Source organism: Anguilla anguilla, chromosome 1 (assembly GCF_013347855.1).
Source record: "Anguilla anguilla isolate fAngAng1 chromosome 1, fAngAng1.pri, whole genome shotgun sequence".
In the NCBI taxonomy this organism is placed as follows: Eukaryota; Metazoa; Chordata; class Actinopteri; order Anguilliformes; family Anguillidae; genus Anguilla; species Anguilla anguilla.
This window is the reverse complement of record NC_049201.1, coordinates 49,740,012-49,761,463: the sequence shown is the minus strand read 5'-3', so window position 1 is coordinate 49,761,463 and position 21,452 is coordinate 49,740,012. Positions and strand designations below refer to the sequence as shown.

General features: G+C 44.9%; 2 protein-coding genes across 3 annotated transcripts; one reads left to right on the top strand and one right to left on the bottom strand.

The window, feature by feature from the left end:
* Window positions 1-507: 507 nt before the first annotated feature.
* pop1 (POP1 homolog, ribonuclease P/MRP subunit) lies at window positions 508-14,535 on the bottom strand. Of its 2 annotated transcripts, none has more exons than XM_035392394.1 (16): window positions 14,457-14,535; window positions 12,795-12,905; window positions 12,429-12,563; window positions 11,872-12,047; window positions 11,182-11,442; window positions 10,742-10,829; window positions 10,070-10,248; window positions 8,717-8,988; window positions 8,350-8,443; window positions 8,154-8,262; window positions 7,590-7,709; window positions 5,566-5,687; window positions 4,354-4,545; window positions 3,456-3,610; window positions 2,387-2,632; window positions 508-2,227 (listed from the first exon to the last, which is right to left on the bottom strand). In XM_035392394.1, exons 2-16 carry the CDS (start codon window positions 12,901-12,903, stop codon window positions 1,249-1,251), a joined length of 3,237 nt encoding a protein of 1,078 aa, XP_035248285.1. In that variant the 5' UTR covers window positions 12,904-12,905; window positions 14,457-14,535; the 3' UTR covers window positions 508-1,248. The 2 variants fall into 2 exon arrangements, with proteins under 2 accessions (XP_035248285.1, XP_035248275.1); XM_035392384.1 differs by having other exon boundaries at window positions 14,383-14,517.
* A 466-nt stretch (window positions 14,536-15,001) lies between these two features.
* Window positions 15,002-21,263, top strand: LOC118208273 (2-iminobutanoate/2-iminopropanoate deaminase-like). The gene is made up of 6 exons (XM_035382782.1): window positions 15,002-15,240; window positions 17,255-17,360; window positions 17,519-17,573; window positions 17,948-18,016; window positions 19,647-19,702; window positions 20,654-21,263. The coding sequence occupies exons 1-6, from the start codon at window positions 15,176-15,178 to the stop codon at window positions 20,714-20,716; spliced, it is 414 nt and encodes a 137-aa protein (XP_035238673.1). The 5' UTR covers window positions 15,002-15,175; the 3' UTR covers window positions 20,717-21,263.
* Window positions 21,264-21,452: the final 189 nt, after the last annotated feature.

The following is a 21,452-nucleotide window of genomic DNA, read 5'->3' as shown; positions in this document are numbered from 1 at the left end:
ACTGGGAAAAATACAGTATCTTTGGTCATGTGCATGGATCCTGCAGGATGTAATTAAAAGGTGGTGATACTGTTCTAATTGACAATGCTGCAGATAGTGTCCCCTACGCCCTATCTACTTCCAAATTTACCTTAAATAGCCCACGTATGGAGAGCTGCTGACAATGTATAGACAGTCAGGCAGAGGAAGGTTCATTTCCAAGGTTGCCAAGCAACAGGATTCTCCTGTCACACACCTACACACATTCTCCCACCGTGCAATCGCGTTAGAGGGAAGACTGATTCGATTAAAGGCTTACGATGCGATGGCCACAATCACAATATGTGAGGGGAAAACTTGCGTGGAATACGGCGTCTGCAAAATTTAAATTGGAAACCAAGTTGTATGGAGCTACCAGTTGCAGAATATGAACATGGTTGGCATCAAAGCAGAAAACTGTCAGTCTGTCATGTCATGGAGTCAAGTGTATTGTTCTAACCAACGGGAAAAAATAGGTTGAACAGAACCAATAGTGAACAGAGCATTTATTTGTACAGGAAGTTTATAATAAAGAACTGAGGAAAATGGTCTCCAAAACAAATCTCATGCTGACTTTTTATTACTGTCAGATTACAACTGATTACAATCGGATTGGCCATCCATGAGTGCAACCTGCAACTCTATTTCCCAAATGGATCACAATCAGGCATTCAAGCAAAAAAAACTGCATTCTTAAAAGAAGATAAGGCTTTCAATCCACCAAAAAATTTGACCTTTCATCATCTCAGTCTTACACGAGAGAAGAATGTCTTCAGCAAGTAGTCCATGCAGGGAATATTATCTTAAGCCGATCAGGATTCTTTTCAAGAGGTCTTCATGCTGATGAGCCCTGTTGGAATGCCGCACAACTCGTTTCATCAAGTGTCAGATGTATTATTCAGCACGCTGTTCACCGTTTAATGGGACAGCATGGCGCAGCTCAACACTGTGTCAGTTTCGTCTCACTGCTCATTCTGAACAGACCGCTTTAGTTTCATATTTTGATGTGACTTCAGTGCTTTTGGAAATCTCACTGAATTACTCTAACATTTTATTTACAAATACATACAATGAGCATCGCCTGCTGTTGCTATGCATTTTCAAGATTTGTTCACACTTACACAATGAAATGCACCAAAAGCTTCAGCGTACTGCAGCGTTAGTCCTGCGTCCATGTTCGAAAGTTTAAACACCAGCAAGCTGAAGTGACGGGTGTAGATGAGGCTGTGGTTAAACCTCAATGTTGATCTTTGCAAAGCGGTACTGCAGGGAGGCGGGGTTTCGCAGCAGCACCAGGCCCCTGAGGTCTGCAGGCTGGCTGGAGAGGGCGTGCAGGAGGCCTGTCAGGCTGACGAATCCCAGCGCCTCCCCGCATCCCGCAGATAGACTGAAGTCCCCCTGCGTGACCCAGCCCAGGGTCACCCGTGAACAGTGAGAGGTCACGCTGGGCAGTGGGTCTGGCCACAGTCCCCGAGTCAGGACAGGCTCAGACCCCTGAATGAGGCTAGGGGCGGAGCCAGGCTCAGGGCCCAGAGTGGAGCTAGGGGCGGAGCCAGGCTCAGACCCCTGAATGAGGCTAGGGGCGGAGCCAGGCTCAGGGCCCAGAGTGGAGCTAGGGGCGGAGCCAGGCTCAGGGCCCAGAGTGGAGCTAGGGGCGGAGCCAGGCTCAGGGACCAGAGTGGAGCTAGGGGCGGAGCCAGGCTCAGGGCGCAGAGTGGAGCTAGGGGCGGAGCCAGGCTCAGGGCCCAGAGTGGAGCTAGGGGCGGAGCCAGGCTCAGGGCCCTGAGTGGAGCTAGGGGCGGAGCCAGGCTCAGGGCCCTGAGTGAGGCTGGGGGCGGAGCCAGGCTCAGGAGGCTTCCTTTCTTCCTTGTGGGAGGAGCTAGCTGGTTTCAGGGCCTTCCTGCGGCGCTTCAGCCTGCTCATGAAGTGGTCGGTGTGGCGTGGCTCCTGGGGCCCACAGCAGGCGGGGTCTGTGCGCAGCTGCTGCAGATCCTCTCTGGTGGGGACACAGATCATGGCGTGGAGAGAGGGACGGCCCTTCCGAAGCAGGGAGAGCCGCACCCACACCAGGCTGTTGGGGTGGGCTGTTCGGAGTCTCTCCACGGACGCAGGGCCCAGCTGCTCCAGCTGCGCAGGCTGCCGCCACCTCCGGCCTCTGGAACAGGTTGGTCTGCACCAGGCAGACACCGTACGCAGAGCCTTCCTGTTCCTGTGGAACACGTAGCTTGTCAGTCTTATTTCAGCCTATACTTTACATTTATTCACCATTTGGGATATATTGTGAATTAATATCAAAACCTGAATCAAGAGGAGTCCGAAAAAAAACAATTATACCCCTCAACAAATCACAAAGTGTTTTGTGACCCACCTCAGGACAATGACCGTGCTCCGAGGAGATGTGGCACTGTCTGGGCGTGATGTCACTTCCTGTGGCAACAGGGCAGAGGTCTCTTCTTGGAGCTGAGGCTGAGGGCGGGGAGGAGGCGCAGGCAGGTCCCCCTCTTCACCCTCCCTCACGATCATCTCCCACTCCTCGGCCAGCTGTTGCCAAGGGCAACGGAACGGAGCGAGGCAGCCATGTTTTATGTAATTGGGCCTTTTGGCAGGCGGACGCCTACACGGTGCAAAATGTCAAAATCTTGTCAAACATTTTGGGCAGCTTGCATTATATAACATTTAACAGATGAAAATTAGCGCAGAGGGAACATGTCAACACAAGTAAAAAATTCTGCTCAATCTTCAAATTAACAAGCTGGATAAAATGGAAATCTTTTCAGTAATTAAGTAATATTATCAATAATTAATATTATTAGTATTTAAGGTTCCCCCCCCCCCCCCCCCCCAAAAAACATACATTTAAAAAATTAAACCTCAACAGCACTTGAAGAGATAACACAAAGAGATTTCAAGGTTTTACTTTTTTATCCTAGTTAGAATGCCATTTTTAAAAAATCTCAGTAATTATTATACACTGAAGCAAGTCACTCTGGAAAAGTGTGTCTGCTGAATACCTATATGCAACGTAACGTTCTCTCCAATCTAGGATGGAAAGTGAGGCTGTTATGTATCAATTTCTCTGCCTGTTCATTTTCAAAGCAAAACATTTCTCAGCAGTTTCTTAAAATACAACCAAAGGCAGTTACATGAAAAATTCAGCTCTTTAACTGGCTCAATGCATGTAATGGGTACATCTCACACAAATTTGAGGTTATTTCACAATTTAAAGCCCAATATAGAATACGTATTTGCCAAGGAAATCCAAAGGGAAATGGTGAGTTGTACATATACAAATATAATTTACACAGAGAAAATTCTGGTCCCCTGCCAAGGCACAGGAAAGCCTTCTGGGATTTGAATCTAGAGCAGTGCTCTAATAACCATGACACACCTGCACTGCTGCTCAGCGCTGTACAGCACAACCTGTTAAACCCACCTACCTCTTAAAGTTGTCCAGCAGCTGAGTCTCCTGCTCCTGCAAGAAGCTGGCACCTGCTGGGCAGTCTGGGAAGTCGTTGGGGAAGTGCGACGCCCCTTTGTTCTGGGAGTGTTTGAGCGCCTCCTGCTGGCCCCCGATGCGTACATCGCGGTACACCTGAGCGGGACAGAGGGAGGCAGTCAGGGGCACTGCAGTCTTTCTGAGCTGGGCCACCGGCGGTCAGAAATCATTTAAAGCATATGGAAACAGGACAGGGAAATGACCCAGTTTCAGACAAGCACAATGTAATAGACTGGATTAAATAAAGGCTGACTTATGAATTTAAACTTCCTGAGTGAATTTTCCCATCAGATGTTCCGTATACCTAATTTCCCTCCTTGACAATGTTATACCACATTTACTACTGAAATACATACCATTATGAGAGAGAAGTGCAGGAGAAATGGGAGCAAGAGAGAAAGAAACAGAGAGAGAAACAGTGAGAGAGTGAGAGCCAGTAAGAGACAGAGCGTGAGAGCAAGAGAGACTGAGAGCGAGTGAGAGCCAGCAGGAGTGTGACAGAGAAAGAAAGAGAGAGAGAAACAGTGAGAGAGTGAGAGCCAGTAAGAGACAGAGCGTGAGAGCAAGAGAGACTGAGAGCGAGCGAGAGCCAGCAGGAGTGTGATAGAGACAGAAACAGAGAGAGAAACAGTGAGAGAGTGAGAGCCAGTGAGAGAAAGCGTGAGAGCAAGAGAGAGACTGAGAGCGAGTGAGAGCCAGCAGGAGTGTGACAGAGAAAGAAAGAGAGAGAGAAACAGTGAGAGAGTGAGAGCCAGTGAGAGACAGAGCGTGAGAGCAAGAGAGGGACTGAGAGCGAGCGAGAGCCAGCAGGAGTGAGAGAGCGAGATATCGGTACACACCAGAGGGACCCAGAAGGCCATGCCCCAGCCCTTGGGCAGCAGCAGGTCCCAGCCCGCGCCCCATGAGGCCATCTCCTGGCCCGCCTGTTTACCGGGCTGCTGCACCAGCAGCAGGGGGACACGCCCCTGCGGGGGGGTGGGGCGCAGCCTGGAGCCGGGGACCAGCAACTCGCTCTTCATCCGGTTCAGCTCCTGAGAGACACACACACGCACGCACATACTCAAACACACGAACAGGGACCACAATATCCTGACTGGAGGAATAAACGTGGATATTTAAATACTGAAATATGCTGGACACTGAAAATATGGGAAATCATATTATGTTCATGAATACATGTTTGACAGATGCCGTAGGCTTTCTGTAACCGATTCTAGCACAAACAACCCCTGTTCTTCATTTAATCATTTCTTATTCAAATGTGATTGTAGATTTCACACATGACGAATTATCAGCAATGCCTTATGGCCTAAGGACCAGGAATCTTTTGTAAAAATGACAGGCGATGCGCATTTGGCTTCTATCAGCGTATCAGTTCCCGTGACCAATTGTTCACGGCTAACAATTGCAACATCGGTGTTTGATCTGCAAAACTGGTCCACATTCAGGAAATTAAAGGCTCTTTGAACAGTGCGTCACAGTGGACTCATCATTCCATCCTAAATCCTGTCCAGCTGTTATCTTTGCTAAATGCAACAAAACACATTCTAAAAATACCAAGCGAAGTCTTAAAATATAATTTCTATTCCTCATTTAAATCAGACAACTGATGCGTACATTTGTATGAATATTTGTAATTTGTAATTTGAGAACAACAGTGACAACAGTTTCACTTATGTAGGTTATGATTCCATCTTTGGCTCTGCTTCTGCCAGCGCCACCTAGATTCAGCTCCTCACTCATTACTTTGAGGTGCTGATTTTATTACTTTGCGTGATTGAGTACAGCCGTCCTATAAAAACTTTAGCGAGACTCTCCGGGGGAATTAAAGGCATTCAATCAATTTAGAGTAATGGATATGCTGCATCAACCACATGTTTTTGGGCCATGTGTTTTTCTGATGACAGTGCTGACACTCTGTGTTGATAAACTGTAAAGCCATTGCCCTCGCTACACATCCTTTGGAAATAGGATGGGAAATGGCTAGCTGTCTACCCCGTGTGTGTGTGTGTGTGTGTGTGTGTGTCTGTGCGTGTGCGCGCGCGTCTTACCTGCTCTGGGATCTTGCTGTGGGTGACGTTATGACGGACGGCCTGGTCCCACAGGGCGCTCTGGCAACAGTGCTCCGGGACGCCCTGCAACATCAGGGCCCTCCTCCCGTCATCGGCCTCCCCTGAAACACACAGCCACAGAGGGGACGCTGCTGTATGACCAGCGGCAGGCCTCACCCACGCCTGCCCCCCAAACAGGCAGCAGGGCCAGCGGCCCCCAATCGACTAGGGAAAACATCTGCACCACAGTCACGTGAGGGGTGGAGTTCTGTCAACTGTTCCTTAAAAAAACCAAACCGCACAAATTCTTCGAGCTGTTCCTTTCCCTACTATAGTCAAAATGCCCATTAAGAGGATGAATGCCATTCTGAGGTCAGAGAGCTCACTCTTAATGTGTCCTTATTTTTTACTCAACCCTAACATCAGAATTCTACACTTCCCATCTGGAAACTTGATGTAATGGAAACTTTATTTCAAACTTTTCAGAATCTCAATATGAGCCTTCAAAGCATGGTCCGGTGGTTTCCAGGCAGGTTAATACAGATTAATTAACATCATTTATGTTTTTTGACATGTTTTGGGCAATTAGTATTTTTTGGAATGGACAGTTCCCCACTTCAATGCTACCCCTCTCCACTCTATCACTTCCTTTCTTTCTAACTGAAGCTCCATAAGAGACTGTGTTCAAATGGATGTTTACGCGAGGATGAGATCCAGCACCACAAATCTCAACCAGAACATTCTGAAGAACAACTGACGTACAGTAAGAGGCGGAGGCGTTGGATGAAATCATGGGCAGCCACAATGGCCTGACAATCAGCGCTTGTGTGGTGATGTCAGAAGAGAAAATGAAAAGAATGGCTGTTGCAGTGACAGATGGGATAGCTCTGCCCCGCCATCAAAAATATCAACCTGGGGACCATCCAGACGAACACATTTACTTCTGTACCAAGAGCACTTCACTGCCCACACTGACTGGGGGGAAGCTGGGATATTTTATACACTTAAATTCAACTGGAGACAGCAAGCTAACCCTGGATTTATCCCGAAGGTAACATCCTGCTTTGGCTGCCTTCTGCCTGTAATATAGCTTACCAAGATCAGCCATTTTATTCCTCCACCATGCAGTCCGCTCATTCAGACACAAAAATCTTTCTTACAAGGACTGAAGTGTGCTTGAAGGCGCAAACTTGTTGGAGTACTTCAAAAACCTTAAGTCCAGTGTAATCTTTTCTACATGTCTACATTTTTGTTGAACAGCATTAAAGAAATTAGATTAATTCAACTTCAAGTGCCGTCTAGCATGGCAGATCTATATACACACTATGGTAACCTGCATTACATTATCTGTATCAGGTCAGATCTTCCTACAGAGGGGCCACTAATCTGAGTAAAAGCAACCAGATCAAAAGTTTGCACTGAAACCGCACCAGAAGTGATTCTCCAAAAATTCCAAATTGCAATGATAATTTTATTTGTACAAGCCATTCTCATTTATAATTAAAATGGCTTTTCTTAACAAAAAGGCACTTGGTATTTGAATATAAGCTCCAGGGACAGTGCTTCACTGGACATAAAGAGCACAAACCAGACCAGCAGCCTCAGAAATGCTTGGCTTGTCCAGCCAAATACTTTTGCCAAGTTGCATTTAATTATTAAACCTCTTAAGATGCCTTTTCTATTCCCTTATGTTTGAATTTTAAAAATTCCCATCGGGAAGACACTTCAGGAAATGATGACCGGACACTACAGTTGGTGGAGCTAACTGCGAAGGCAAGGTCTGAGCACAGCAAGCAATGGGCCTTGCCAGGATTCGAACCTGGGACATCTGCATGGACAAGCAGAGGCTCCCCAGGAGCACAAGACCAGACACATGCTGCCAAAGCCTGCCTCGGGCCTGGACCCTGCTAACCATCCCTGTGGCTGTGATGTACATGCTGAGGCTGTGGAGGGTGTAGAGGGTGCCTGGTGTGATCCCATAGTGCCCTGCTGTGGAGCAGGCAAGTCCACGTCTGCACGGTTACCTTCCAGCTGCTGGACATCAGGAGCTACTTTGATCCTCTTCCCGGGCAAGGTCAGTCTAGGGTCATCAACAGTAAGCCCAAGAACACAGCCCGAGGGCACTTCTCCTGTGGAACACAATCCTGGAGGAACACAGCCATACCCGAGTCAACACTTCTGCATTGCACTCTGGGTAATCTCCCCCCATATCACTCACGCTGCACTATGAGGGATGAACCCCAAAAATCTCAAATCAGAAAGATTCTTCCCTGAAAGAACATTTAACTAGGTAATTTATTTGGTTGGCTGGGTCTGGTATTTGACCAATTACTTGGAGTACTGGCACAGCAAAAGAAAAAATGACCCTTTGAATACTATTCAAATTTCCCCATAGGAACGTTAAAGACAACATCAAGTTCTGTCTGATATGAAAATGTAAAGCAATGAGAGCACAATATTTTTGAGACAAATGCACCCTGATAGTTAACACATCCTCGCTGAAAAGTTGTGTTACTGGCAGGAGCACAAAAAGGAGTCAGAATATCACACTGCTGAAGAGAGGACAGGGCAGAGGGGAGGGAAGACACCTTTGAGTAGGTGGAAGATATCTGCTTGCTCTCGGTGAAGGGACATGTTACTTTCTTCTTTGCAATGTTCAGGCCACCAAAAGCAAGACGTTTCCGGTTTGCTTGCAGCCTTAAAACAAGTAAAGACATTTAATAAATCATTATCCTGGCACATCTGAAATGGTCATGATGTTCTTATATATTAAATTTCCCTTACTTCACACACTGAGGCGGGGGTCAAAGCATCCGTCAGTACAGAATGGGAAAGTGGTCCAATCAGACGGTAGCGTACAATTTCCATGGTGAGGTCACTGCAATGAAGCGTGAAATAAAATGAACAGCAGCCTTAATTCAGCAAGAAATATTACTGCAGTGTCAAAAGCACTGACAAAGAACTTCATAGGACTAAACTCTAAAACCCGCAAAATCAGAAACATAATAGAAAAACAATTATTTTAAGATTCTGAAAAGCATTCAAAAAAACAAAACTATTTAATACTTGGATGTACCGATTTTCCTTGATGTCAGTAAACATCCAATCTAATTTTGTGAAATACAAGAAGAACAAGGAAGCTGGTATCCACCGAATAACTATCCCCGTCGAATCGGACTTCCAGGTGACAGGGGTCAACGGAGACCGAGTGCCGTCCCCGAGAATCTTCTTCACGGGGACCGTGTCCCCAGATCCCCCCTGTGCACTCTTCCTTTTCCTCTTCCTCCCCGCGGGCGGCTCTCTGTCCGGCGCCTCCGTGGGGCCCGGTGCTGGGTCCGGTTCTGGAGCAGGCAGGGGGACCGGAGTGGGCGGCACCACAGCCTCAGAGCACTGGCACACCAGCTGAAGCTCGGGCAGCAGATCCTGCCAAGAGAGCAGCGCAGTCTCAGGACCAGTAAACCTTCATGAGTGAACGCGCTATTCACAAGTACAACAGTTACAGCTGTTGCGGGGAGTGGGGCAATAAATGACAAGAGAAAGGTCTTACTTAATTACACCCCGGAAAGCTACACAATACAAATAAAGTGCTCTTTGGTGGGGATGAAAAATATGAATCAAAAAGCAAAACACCAACCACGGCACTCTGCTCATATAAAGCTAAAATGTCTTTATTGCAATGGGAGGTTCAAAATAGAAACAGTAAAATACTCCAACACTTTTCAGCTACACGGTATTTATCAGGGAGTAAACCACTGTTCTGCAGCTCTGCTTTACTCCCTGATAAACACCATGTAGCTGAAAAGTGTTGGAGTATTTTATTGTATCTATTTTGAACCTCCCATTGCAATAAAGCCATTTTAACTATATATGAGTGCCTTGGTTCCTGCTTTGCTTTTGATTCATATTTTTCATCCCCACCAAACAGCACCTCCCAGACCCCTGAAGTTATTTTTAGCTGTGTACACATGAAGCGCTCCTTTCTCTGCTTCATTATTCATAGAGCAATAGCAATTACTTATTTTCCCTTCTTAACAACAATATGTAAGCCTGGTAAAGAGTTAGTTGCACTGCAGGCATAGACTTCTGGCATGACTGAGCTGATAAAGAAATAAGCTCAAGTATGCCAGAGCTGCAGAAATTCAAGCTCTGCTATCGCATCCGCGCTTCAGGCAGCTGAGACCTCCTGCCTGCCCGTGTAATCAAGGGAGACCAACTGCTGTTCACCCTACAGAAATGAGTCGCAATCTCAGCCAATCACATTTCAGTTTCTTTGCACACTGCAGTCAGCCAGAGGAAAGAGGCTGTTGATTTTTACACCCAAGCCAAACCTGTATGCACTCTCGGTGCAGGGCAGAACAGCTCCACTGATGCTGTAAGATTATTATTAGTATTGAGAACAGTTGCTTCAGCAACATCCAAGCTAGAACAGAAAGCGTGAGAACACTGACCCCCGTTGTCCATGGAAACAGAGTGCTGTTTCAGAGCAGACTGCAGGTTTGCTGACCTGCTTGAGGGAGGGGTGGACCCAGATCCAGAGCTGCCTGTGGGTGGAGCCTGCAGACCTGGGTCTCCACAGGAAGAGCACGGGGCCCAGGGGCTGTGTGGGGTACTGATCCGCTCTGTACAGGACCGCACTGCCCTGCCTCCGCCCGGAGAGACACAGCCCTGCAGCGAATGTGGGCCCTGCAAGCACATAAACGCACAGCATCAGTTCATGAGCCCACAAAGCTGGTTGACAGACATATTACAACAGTAGGGTTTTTTTAAATTTTATTTATTTATTTTTTTTAATTGTTGATGGGCCAAGTGATGTGTAAACTGAAAAGCACACTGAGATCCTAAGATAAGGCCCTATATTGATTATTAACACATTATTACAGGTCAAAGACTTTCATTTTTAGCTGTCTTGTCTGTTAAGCAGTTTCAACGCACAAATGCTGTAGCCCAAACATAGGAACAATGTACTAATTCCACATGGTTATGTTGCTGAAACTGTTCTGGGAGTGAATGGCAATATTCACACACTATGGGCAGTAAAAGTATTCACTACACACTCATCTATTTTCCTGAAACGGAACAATCTTGGGTTTGTCATGCTATGGTTGCTGGACCTGGAACAGCGGAGGAGTCAGAGGTAAGAAAAGGGGTGGGTTGGGGAGGGAGGTGGAGGACCCACCAGTTTCGGCGCTGGTCAGCCTGGACAGAGCCCCAAGCAACAGTTCCTCCTGCCCCTGAAGCTCCACACAGCAGTAGTAGGAGAGGTCCTGAGAAAAGAATTTTTTTTTTTTAATTATAAAAACTACATTCTACAGCCATCAACCTGTAATGCCCAAAAAACCATACAACAAAACTATCCATTTGGACTCAACATCAACAAAAACCTCAAGTTCATACGTCTCCATGGGTTTACAATGGCAGCTTTTTCTTTAAACGGTAGATTTGTTTCACAACTTCACAATGCTTTGCACTGTAAACTACAACATTCCAGTAGGAACCCCACCCTCCTCCAGGGTACATGGACACCCCTCTGCCCCCCCAAAAACAAACAAAATGTCCCAAACCAACAGATAAAGACAGGAAGTAAAAGAATGGTAAGCAGAGGGAGGGCAGACTGACCTGCAGGAGGCAGTAGTTGCTCATGGCCCTGTAGCAGGCCCGGTAGCACTTGTAAGTGGGCCGGTCCCCCAGACAGTAGCCCCACCTCTTCACCATGTGGAAGCGCTTGGCGTGCCAGATGTGCGTCTCCAGCCACACGTTCTCCCTCTGGCGCCGGTTGAACTCCAGCAGCAGGTTGCCGTGGCGTCGGCGCGCTTTGCGGCTCTTGCTTTTCGGCTGTTCCTTCTTCTCCTTCTGGCCCGCCTGCTGGCTCTTCTCCAGCTGCTCGGGAAAACACCAACACAACGGTCGCACTTCCGGCACTTTACCCAATAAAGGTACACTGGTCAAGCCCAAGTTCCTTATTAAATGTGTCCACAGCTCAAAACACCGCATCACTCAAAGGTACTCCAGCACTTAAAACTGTCAGTCATCTCTGGCCCAAGCACTTTCAACGTTATGGACTGTCAGCCTTCAAAACACATATTTAAGCGACAATATGAAGGACCTAGACTGATCCCAGGAGAATATAACAAAATTCAACTACAAGTCAAGGGAACACTTCTGCACCCTCAGGCACATAAATTAATTTGACTTTATTCAATGTCTCCAAGAAAGACTGAGCAGTGTATTGGGGCCTGTGTAAGCGATTCTGAGCATGCTCAGTGAAGGCGAGGTGAAGCTGTCCCACGCTAGGTAGGGTGGCCGTACCATCTTGAGCGCCCCCTCCCTCAGCCTGGCCGGCAGCCGCTTGGTGTTGTGGCTCATGGCCCTCCTCCTCATGTGCTTGGGAAGGGCGCCGAACACGTGAGAGCTGCCCGTTGTCTTGGTGACAGCTTTCAACATGGCCTTCACCTCTGCTGCTCGGGCCTTGGCGAAGGTCGAGGCTGCGGAGGCAAAGACAGCAGCATCGCCATTTCATCTGACCAACACTTCAGAGAAAAACGATACATTCTCCTGCACTCATTACCAATACATCGGTAAGTATGTGCTCCAGCAATTAAACCAAGTTAGCTTAAAATAACAGTGGTCATCTTATGAATGTCAAAGTTAAATGTAGTATTTTCAGTTAAATGTAAACATAGTTTTTGTTGATAATTATAAAAATAACCATTTTAACTATGTATATTTGATATTGGCATGTAATACAGATACAAATTCAACACTAAAGGCACTCAACTATTCATTACCTCACTACAGCACCACAGCTTTGGCCAACATCAGACACAGCTGTAACTGGAGTACTGAAGACAAGCATGTACCCTTACCAGTAATGTATTTGGGAAGCTCCTGGGAATACCCCTGACCGCCCTTCACGTTACCCCCGACATGGTGCCCCCTGAACCAGCCAGAGGGTGGGGCACTGTGCCCTCTTCCCTGTGGGGTGTGCTCATGCCAGTGACCTACAGGGAATTATAACTGCATTCAACATCCTCAAAAAACGCAGTTTTTTCAGAGTTGGATTTTAGAAGAAATGCATTTGACAGACATACAGAATTTCTCTAAACACTATATCTATTTAATGATTCTGGATTCATGCGTTTATGAGCCAGGAGCGTTTATGCCACTGGTTAGAACGGCGCAAATGACAGCCATGTATTGCAGAATGACAGACAGCCAGAATGTACCAATACCGGAGCGTGACGTTTCTCCACCGTTGTGCCAGCCTGGAGAGCTGTACGTGACACTGCTGGGCTGATTCCTCATTTTCTTACAGCGCATCCTGTGTTTGGCTCCGGACATCGCTACAGAATGAAAAATTACATCATCGTCATCATCCACATCAGCGCTACCTTTTTTAGCACCGTCTCATTTACAGCACAACCCACACAGCGCCAATTTGCACTCTCCATCCTACTCTTCGCCTTGTTTCTTTCTTATTTTTTTTTTTTTTTTTAACTCTTTTTGGATTCAGGAGTTTTGTGGGTCCAGCCAAAACATCTTGTGAACGAGTATGGGGAAACTGCACTCCAGAAAAAAAGCTTTCAACTGCATTAAAAAAAAAATTTTTTAATCATTTGCAGTAGCAAATAATGTCAATCACTGCTAACCGGAGTGTAAATTGGCATTCCAGTCCTCAGTATCCAAGCGGCCTTTTCCATTTACCTTGTAGCAATGATGCCATTAATGAGGATCCACTTTCCACACAGAGTTCACATTAAAGCAGAAGTTTTCATGACCCCCCATTTAGAAAAGCTGATTTTGGTAACTTAGGCGAATGCAACCTCTAATATGTCTGCAATCCTTTAGCCTGATGTCACAAAAATGTGTTCTTAAGTCAAGTAGAAACAATAAAAAAATCACAATGATTCCAGTGAAATGACATGTACCACAACATGCCAATATTTAAAATGTGATTAAAAGGGATAAGGTAATAGCTGTCCACTTTGTACTGCTTTTAAACAAAACCTTGAAAAGGTACTTTACATCACCATACACAGGGATGGAAGACATCACACAAATCAAATGGGTGCTGGCTTACTGGGTCCCGGGTACTAATTAATAAGATGATTTTTAGTATCTTTGCTGAAAAGGAATACTTGCGATGGTCATGAGAATCCTGTAGGACTCATGTGCCATGTTTCATGAAAACCCTGTAATCCACACCCCCTGATATACAGACAAACCAGAATTAAGCGAAAAACACAACCTTAATGAAATCCCATGCGTTTAACCAGGCAAGAATATACATATTCGTGGCATTTGCTAACTGTCGCAATATTTGGGCGACTACCGCATCGGTGTGCATCAGCGAGGTATAGCAACCTTATTTCTTCTGGGCTCACCAGATATGACGCGTCGCATAAATTCATCTGCGCAGACTTATCTACAGCAATACTTTGACATTAGCCATCTATCCATCAAAAACTCTCATATCGCAGTTAATCAATGTCAGGCGGTCGTAGAAAACTAGTTATAAGTTAGCTAGGCTATTTGACTCGCAAGTTTATGAACATTTAAAAAAAATTAATTTATAATCTAAATAAATAAACAGGGAATGTATTCAGAATTTATTTAGTTAGCTAGTTAACTTAGACTACTCGAACAAGCTATAAAGCTACAATAGCAAGTTGGGTGTTATGAGATGTCAGCCTAAAATTACAGATTTATCACGCTATTTAGCCAAGATTAGCTAGTTGTCGTTATTAGTTTCGTATAGGTTTGCTCTCCCTATTACCTAAATCTGTTTTAAAATACATGAAATTACGATCCCACCATTACCTTTTTTCTACAGGGTTCTCAATAGCCTAAAATCGATTTGCGGACCACGCTCAGAAAAACACTCTTTACACAACCTCATCTGCTCCCCTCAACTCCAGCTACATCGAGCTGCCATGTGGGTTCCTGTCCTCTTCCGGTTTGGGCTTTTCCGAGATGTACGTGCACGTTTATGGGAAATGTAGTGAAGTAAGATAACTTCCGAATTTGAAAGAAAAACTGTGAGCTTGAATTCCACCTAAAATGACATAAGGGAAAATGTAGCCTACTACTCTTTGTTTTTGAAAATATTCACTAGCGTTGAAGATGTTTATTACAAAACTCCCTTTAATTCAATCACTCAATTAATAAATCAAGATATGCATATTTGTAATTAATTGATTGATTAATTGGTTGCTTCATCTGAAGGGAGCTAGCAAAATTTTACGATGGATTATTTAAGATTCGCTATGCGTTATTTGGAGCTTCTTTGATTTTATACGTCCCATTTCAACCAAAAAAAGTATGACGCGAACTGAAATAACAGCTGTCGTGTCACAAACTGCTGCTGCGTGAATAATTTCACTTAGTATGAGATCATTCCATTGGGCAAAAATAAAGTGATGCGCTTATCATCGAGAGTGTACGGCAAAGACAAGCCTATCAGCTGACTTCTTTCGAGCTCTTCTGCAACTTCTACTCTATAGGATCGACAATACAACCAACACTCAGCTTAGTTTACTGCACAGATCCCTGATATTTCAGTTTCATTTAATGTGCATTCTGATTCTGGGAAACAGTAGCCGCCTCTTGTGCTATGTCTGCAATCATTAGGAAGATTATCAACACTACCAAGGCCCCCGCGGCCATTGGTCCGTACAGGTGAGAGCAATATTATATAAATATAACATGGTTCGATTGACTAGCCTATACTGCAACCAGCTGAATAGTTTTTGAGATCATCCTAGCCCACGTGTTGTAAACGGGCTTCTGTCATTTTTTTTATTCGTAACGCGGAGTCTACCCAGGAATCGTCTGTTTGTCCAACTATTTTATAGCTCAATAATGAAACAAAACAAGAGTGTATGTGGATTTCTTGTGAATGTATATATTCAGACCACGTACGGAAGACTCCGGAAAACCCCGTGCGTAACTTACTTTCAGGACAATTACAAAACCTCAGTAACAGTTAAAGGTAAATGCAACGAAGCCTGTATTTTTGGGTAATTTATACTGATACCGGGAAGTGTATTGCATGACACTGGGTGCATAAAATGGCATTGGATAGCCTAAAAAATTGTATGCATTCGATTATCAGATGGTCTAAGTCAAACGGAACAGCATTTAAATAGACGAGCATTATGGAAATCTGCTCAAGTTAGGGGTGTTTCCATCTCAGCCAATAGGCAACGGGCGAGGATCTGCCATCTGAGTGAAATTGGCAGGTGGTTCAATGTATGGGTAACAGTATGATTTTGATGGTCAGGACCAGAATTCAGAAGTCCGAGATAAGTGCTGATGTAGGAGTGCATGTCTGTGTAGGATCAGGCCCCCAAACCGTATCCGCTAGGAGACAAAACTCATCCTCGAACAATTATAAATGTTAAAAAATATAAATGCATTCCTGCAAATGAAAAAACGTAATTTCTTATATACTGTTGAAGGGATCAACCGTATCTCTGCCAAAACTCGGACAGCAGGGTAATAAGTATTGGATAGGGGGTTGAATAATTTTGTGGCAGATGCTATTTTTATATGGTCTATGGGCAGATTTTGTGCAAGTATTGTGCAAGTATGATACGCATTACTAGTAATAAGCTGACCGCTCAATTAAATCTAATTGAGTAATACCTCAGCTAAAGCAGAATGTAAATCAGCGAAGGCAGTGTTCCCAACAACCAAGTCGGAAGGATTGGATTGGATTCAAGAAGACCGTCTGTCCCATTGAGCGTGCATAGGGACTGGAGAGGTTAGGAGTGGCCAGTCAGTGAAACCTACTAGCAGAGGTGGGTAACCCGGCTTCAAAGAGTAAAAAGTCTGACCATGTATTTGCTCCACCGCCATGCACTAAACCAGCTGATCAGCATGATGGGAGAACTAATTATTGTGAAGAGTTATGCTAATTATAATCAGCTGGTTTAGTACATGGTGGTGGAGCAAATACATGGTCAGTCTTTTTACTCTTTGAAGCCGGGTTACCCACCTCTGATGAAACGTAACGGTGGTCAATCGAGTTTCAAAATTCATCGGTGAAGTTTTATGTTGCCTTCAAAAGTCTGATATTCCCCATTCCCTTTAATGGGGAGCTCAATGTTTTGCTCTCAACAACGAAGACATGCGCAGTACAAGCTTACTTTCGGGGCTTCACAGCTTAGGTTGGCTGAGGCATAAACATATATGTCTATGGGCTGAGGGCGTGCTTTACTATCTAGTTAAATATGAATGTCTATGGTCTGTCCCTGTCTTTATTTGACAATATTATTCGAACTGCTCGTGAAATGTCAGGGGGAAAGTTTTATGTTAAATCCTAATCAGCAGGTGGCAGTGCCGCATTGTCTCGGAAATTGCTAAATTGCTAGTGCTGAAAAAATCGGCCGTCTTCAATGCCATAGACTGAGGGGGGAATTTCACACAAAACTTCTGAACGTTTTACATTTTAGTTATTTTAGTCACTGTTATCTATAGCGACGTAGACTCAATTTGTATCGCTGGATATTTACTGAAGTAATTCAAGTAAAGTGATTTGCTCTGGGATACAAATACAGTGTTACAAGCTGTTTACTGAGTTCCAAGCTCAGTGCTCTCGCCATTATCTTATACACCCAATAATCTTGATTAAAGGAACAACACTGTCCTGATTCCCTGCTCATGCCTTGTGTTCACGCTCTGTGTTCAGCCAGGCAGTGGTGGTGGACCGTACCATGTACATTTCCGGACAGCTGGGAATGGATCCTTCCTCAGGGCAGTTGGTGACTGGAGGTGTGCAGGCTGAAGCCAAACAGGTGAGGAGTCTGATAAATCTCTGTAGGCCTCTAGCGGGCCTGACAGTGGAAATATGCCTGGTGAAAACATCTCTGTGTTTGATTAGTGTGCAGTTTCATGCCTGTGAAATACCCCTCATTAAAGCTACAGTTGTAAAATCATTGTCCTATCCCCTTAGGCTCTCATTAATATGGGCGAGATCCTGAAGGCGGCTGGATGTGACTACAACAATGGTGAGGCTTGCTGAAAGACATGAAGGGTTACGCTTTTACAACTAGGAATCTAGGATGCGTGATTAAACCTGAAATGGTGCTGACATATAGATTCAGACACATTTTTCAGTTGAACAGTATGCTGATATGTATGACTTCTAGAGTGGGGCCAGTTCTATTTCAAGTAAGTTATTTTTGAGAATGAATTCAAATTAATTGTTGATTGAAAAAATCCTCTTGTAGCTTTATTTAAGTGTTTCAATTCATGAATTAGAATTTCATTGAAATTATTTTCCTGAATTGAAATGGTGCTGACATCAATCTAAATGGCTTCAAACTGAATTCTGCATTAATGTGAATTGCCCTGTTAATGGAAAACATCTTGTCTTTCCCAGTTGTCAAAACCACTGTCCTCCTGGCAGACATGAATGACTTCACAAATGTAAATGATATTTACAAGCAGTGTAAGTACATTCACTGAGAGTTTTCTGTGTTACTGGTAACTGTTCCATGTTACATTCGGACTGCTTGTGCAGAGAAATATAATTGGGACAGGTTGATAAATTATGACAAGCTTTTGCTGTCCATTTCATCAGGTGCACTTTTTGTACTTCTATGAGTGTCCACTGGGTGTCACTACTTGTGTTATATATGTGTACTGTGTAACTGGGAAGCTGGGGGTGGGAGGTACCATGGTTTCAAATGTGGAATTTATATGTTTTGTTACATATACTTTAATTGTGTACATATTTGTGAGAGAAAAAATATAAAGTTGTGTGCAGACATTGGGTGAAGGCAATATGATAACTGGCTTTAAGCAAACTTGGCAATCTTGCTGCATTTGTCATTAATCAGAATTTATTTATTTAAATCTATTTAAATTGAACAGTTGATAGAATTCTAATTAAAATACCAGCAAAACTGCTGTTTTGTAATGTTGTAATTTGACATGTGCACTTTGGACAGTTTCACAGTGGTCTAGCTAGATGAATTCTGAGTAGTATAAGCACACTATGTAATCGGTATCCCAACATCTCGGTGAAACAATAGACCAAAGAGGCACACTGTAACTGGAGCTGCTGCAGGGGGCTGGCCTTAATGCAAACCCCACCTCCCCAGAGGGAACATTCCGTCAGAACACTGAGCAGTGGTGGAGTCAACCAAAAACCCCTTTTTCACAGTATTGCATTGACTGAAAAGTGCTCTACCAGGTAACACACAAATAGCCTGGCTCCAACTCAAATTTAGTGCTTGCATTCACATGCCAGCATACCACCAATTTTTTTGTTTTTCTTCTGAACCCAAAGATTATTGTAAGGCCAGGCACAGTGGCTAGTATCCTGTCCAGGACGTGTGGTGGAGCATGAGGGGCTTCAAGCCACAGAATGCAGCATAAGCCAATTCCCCAGCGCTGCCCAGACTCAAACACGACTGTGACTTGGTGGAATTCAGTCTTGTTTGATCCTGGGCAGCGATGGGGAACTGTCTTATCCTGAATTATGTGGCTTTAAGTGGCCTCACGCTCCAGCTCTTTCATTGGAACTCACAGGAAATGAAAAGTAAAGAGAAGAGACTCCCCGTAATACTCGCTCATCTCCCTGCCTTCCTTTGCTCCGAACATCATTAATTGCAAAGCTGTGCAAGTCTGGTTTTCTCCAATTTAGATCGGCCTGTTTACAAGAGGGTGGGTGGGGGAGGGGGTGAGGTCCTGGTGTCAGGCTCACACGGTGACTGCACGCGTTGCTTCCGTATCCCCTCCCAACACGTGACGGCGGCAGCTGTGGTCTTCAGGCGTTACAGGATGTACCGAAGGAACCGGTTATGGGAGCAGAGTGTGGGCAGGGCCTCCTGTCATAACCTTCATTTGGAAACTCACCCTAATTGCTTCAGTGAAAAGCAGTGTTACAAAAAGGCTCCCAACTGCGTGTTGCATAAGTTGCCCTGGGAACGATAACAAATGAGAAACTAATGGTATGGTAGCATTTTTTAATCTAGAAATATCTGTTAAGTTAGTTTCAAAACTGTGTGTTTTTTCTGGTACCACGCCTGTAAACGGGCTAATCTGTCACTGTCTCTTTCTCTACTTTCTTGCAGTCTTTAGCCGCAGCTTCCCAGCCAGAGCTGCTTATCAGGTCGCGGCCCTGCCTAGAGTAAGCTCCCCGTGGAATTTCTCCCCCATTTCTCTCTCAGACGCACATCTTTTGTTTAGGAATGATTTACGTCGAGACCGCGAGGCGCATTCTGTAGGGTAGCTGACTCTCAACCCGTATTTAAATCCCGTGCGGCTTGGAGATCCAGTTCCCCGCCATGGTGCTTTCTGTGCTGAAGTCCCATCTCTACCAAACCCTGCCTGAATAAAGTAAAAAAAAAAAAAAAAAAAATGGATAAGGAGGGCAGACTGTCTGCTCTCCTTTTTAAAAACAAAGTGATTTAAATGGGGATTGCTGCCTTGAGATCATTAAGGGGAGAGGATCCTGTGTATGATTTACTGTAACATGTGGTGTCAGGTTAGGCACAGGTCCTGAGGGGTGAGCGGGTGCAGTGAATACTCGGTGAGGCGCTTGCATTCACCCTGAAGCAGGGAAGCTCATGTAGATCCTGCTGAAGTCTGGCTGCTGTGATGTGCTGTGGAAAATTGAGCATAAAACTGGAGACCAGGTGCAGCTGTATATATCCTTAGGGCCCAGGTGCAACGTTTCGTCATTTCTCCACAAAACAAATGCAAAAAGAGTCAAGCTAATGACTGGAAGGGAATTCCTGACTACAGAATTTTCCCATTTCTAAATATTCACTTACCAGCATGGAGATTTAAGTGTTAACCCCTACCCCCAATATGCATTTCATTGGTACTCCACCTGTACTCTCAGGGATATCCAACACATTGTCAGGAAGTATGGTCTTGGTCCTGGTCTGGTCACCTTCTGTTCAGTCCTGACTAGCCCATTACATTGTCCAGTCATGTATTTTCTAATGTCAGGGGCCTTCAGCTTTGAAAATCGTGTTTGCTGAGTAAATGAATGATGTCATGCCCTGGAATGTAATGTTGCCTTGTACAGGTCCCTAACCCTAGCCCAAAACTGACCTTTGTCTCTCTGGCTCAGGGTGGACTGGTGGAGATCGAAGCAGTTGCCGTCCTGGGCCCCATAATGGATGCCTCCTCCTGACTGACCCCCCAGATCCAACACAAACTGTAACCGCCACTTGATTCAGACTGAATCCCTGAGACCATTAATTGGATACTGTAGTAGTTCTTAAACAAAGGGTCTTTAAATCTTAGATTGCCAGTGTGCAGTATTGTCTGTAAATCGGACATTCCATTGAGAATGGCTGCTACTCTTGTTTCGAGTTTCCTTGTTTAGTTGAGTTTTTTTTAAAGCCCTGTTTACGATATAAACTTGGTTGGGATCAAATTTTTGCTTTCAACCAGCCCATTTTAGCACCAGCCTGTCCATAGGTGAAGCGCTTTGGCTTCACTTGTTAATACATAATGAGTCATTTTCACACCTTGCTCTCCCTTTAGGCAAATACACATGATAAGTGTTCACCTGGCTCTCATTTCATTAGATCACCTTGGCGCGATGCGTTTAGTGTAGCCATTGTCAGTATCACATTTCCATTGTCATCTCAGTTCTGACCAATGTCTGTAATACCAAGTGCCTCCCCCACTTTACAGAATTCTAAAATAAACCATGAACTGGTTCCGTGTTTTAATTTACGGATTTGTCAAAACACTACTGTAGCTGTACAAGTGTGTGAGAGTGTGCTGGAAGAGTACAGCTAGCTGGGCCTGAGAGAAGACAGGATACACTGCACATACATCCCATTGTGCACTTTGCCCTGCTTCTGAAATGGCTCTGCTCTGCCCTGCCCCCTGGTCTTTTTCCTTGTTCTCATTGGCCA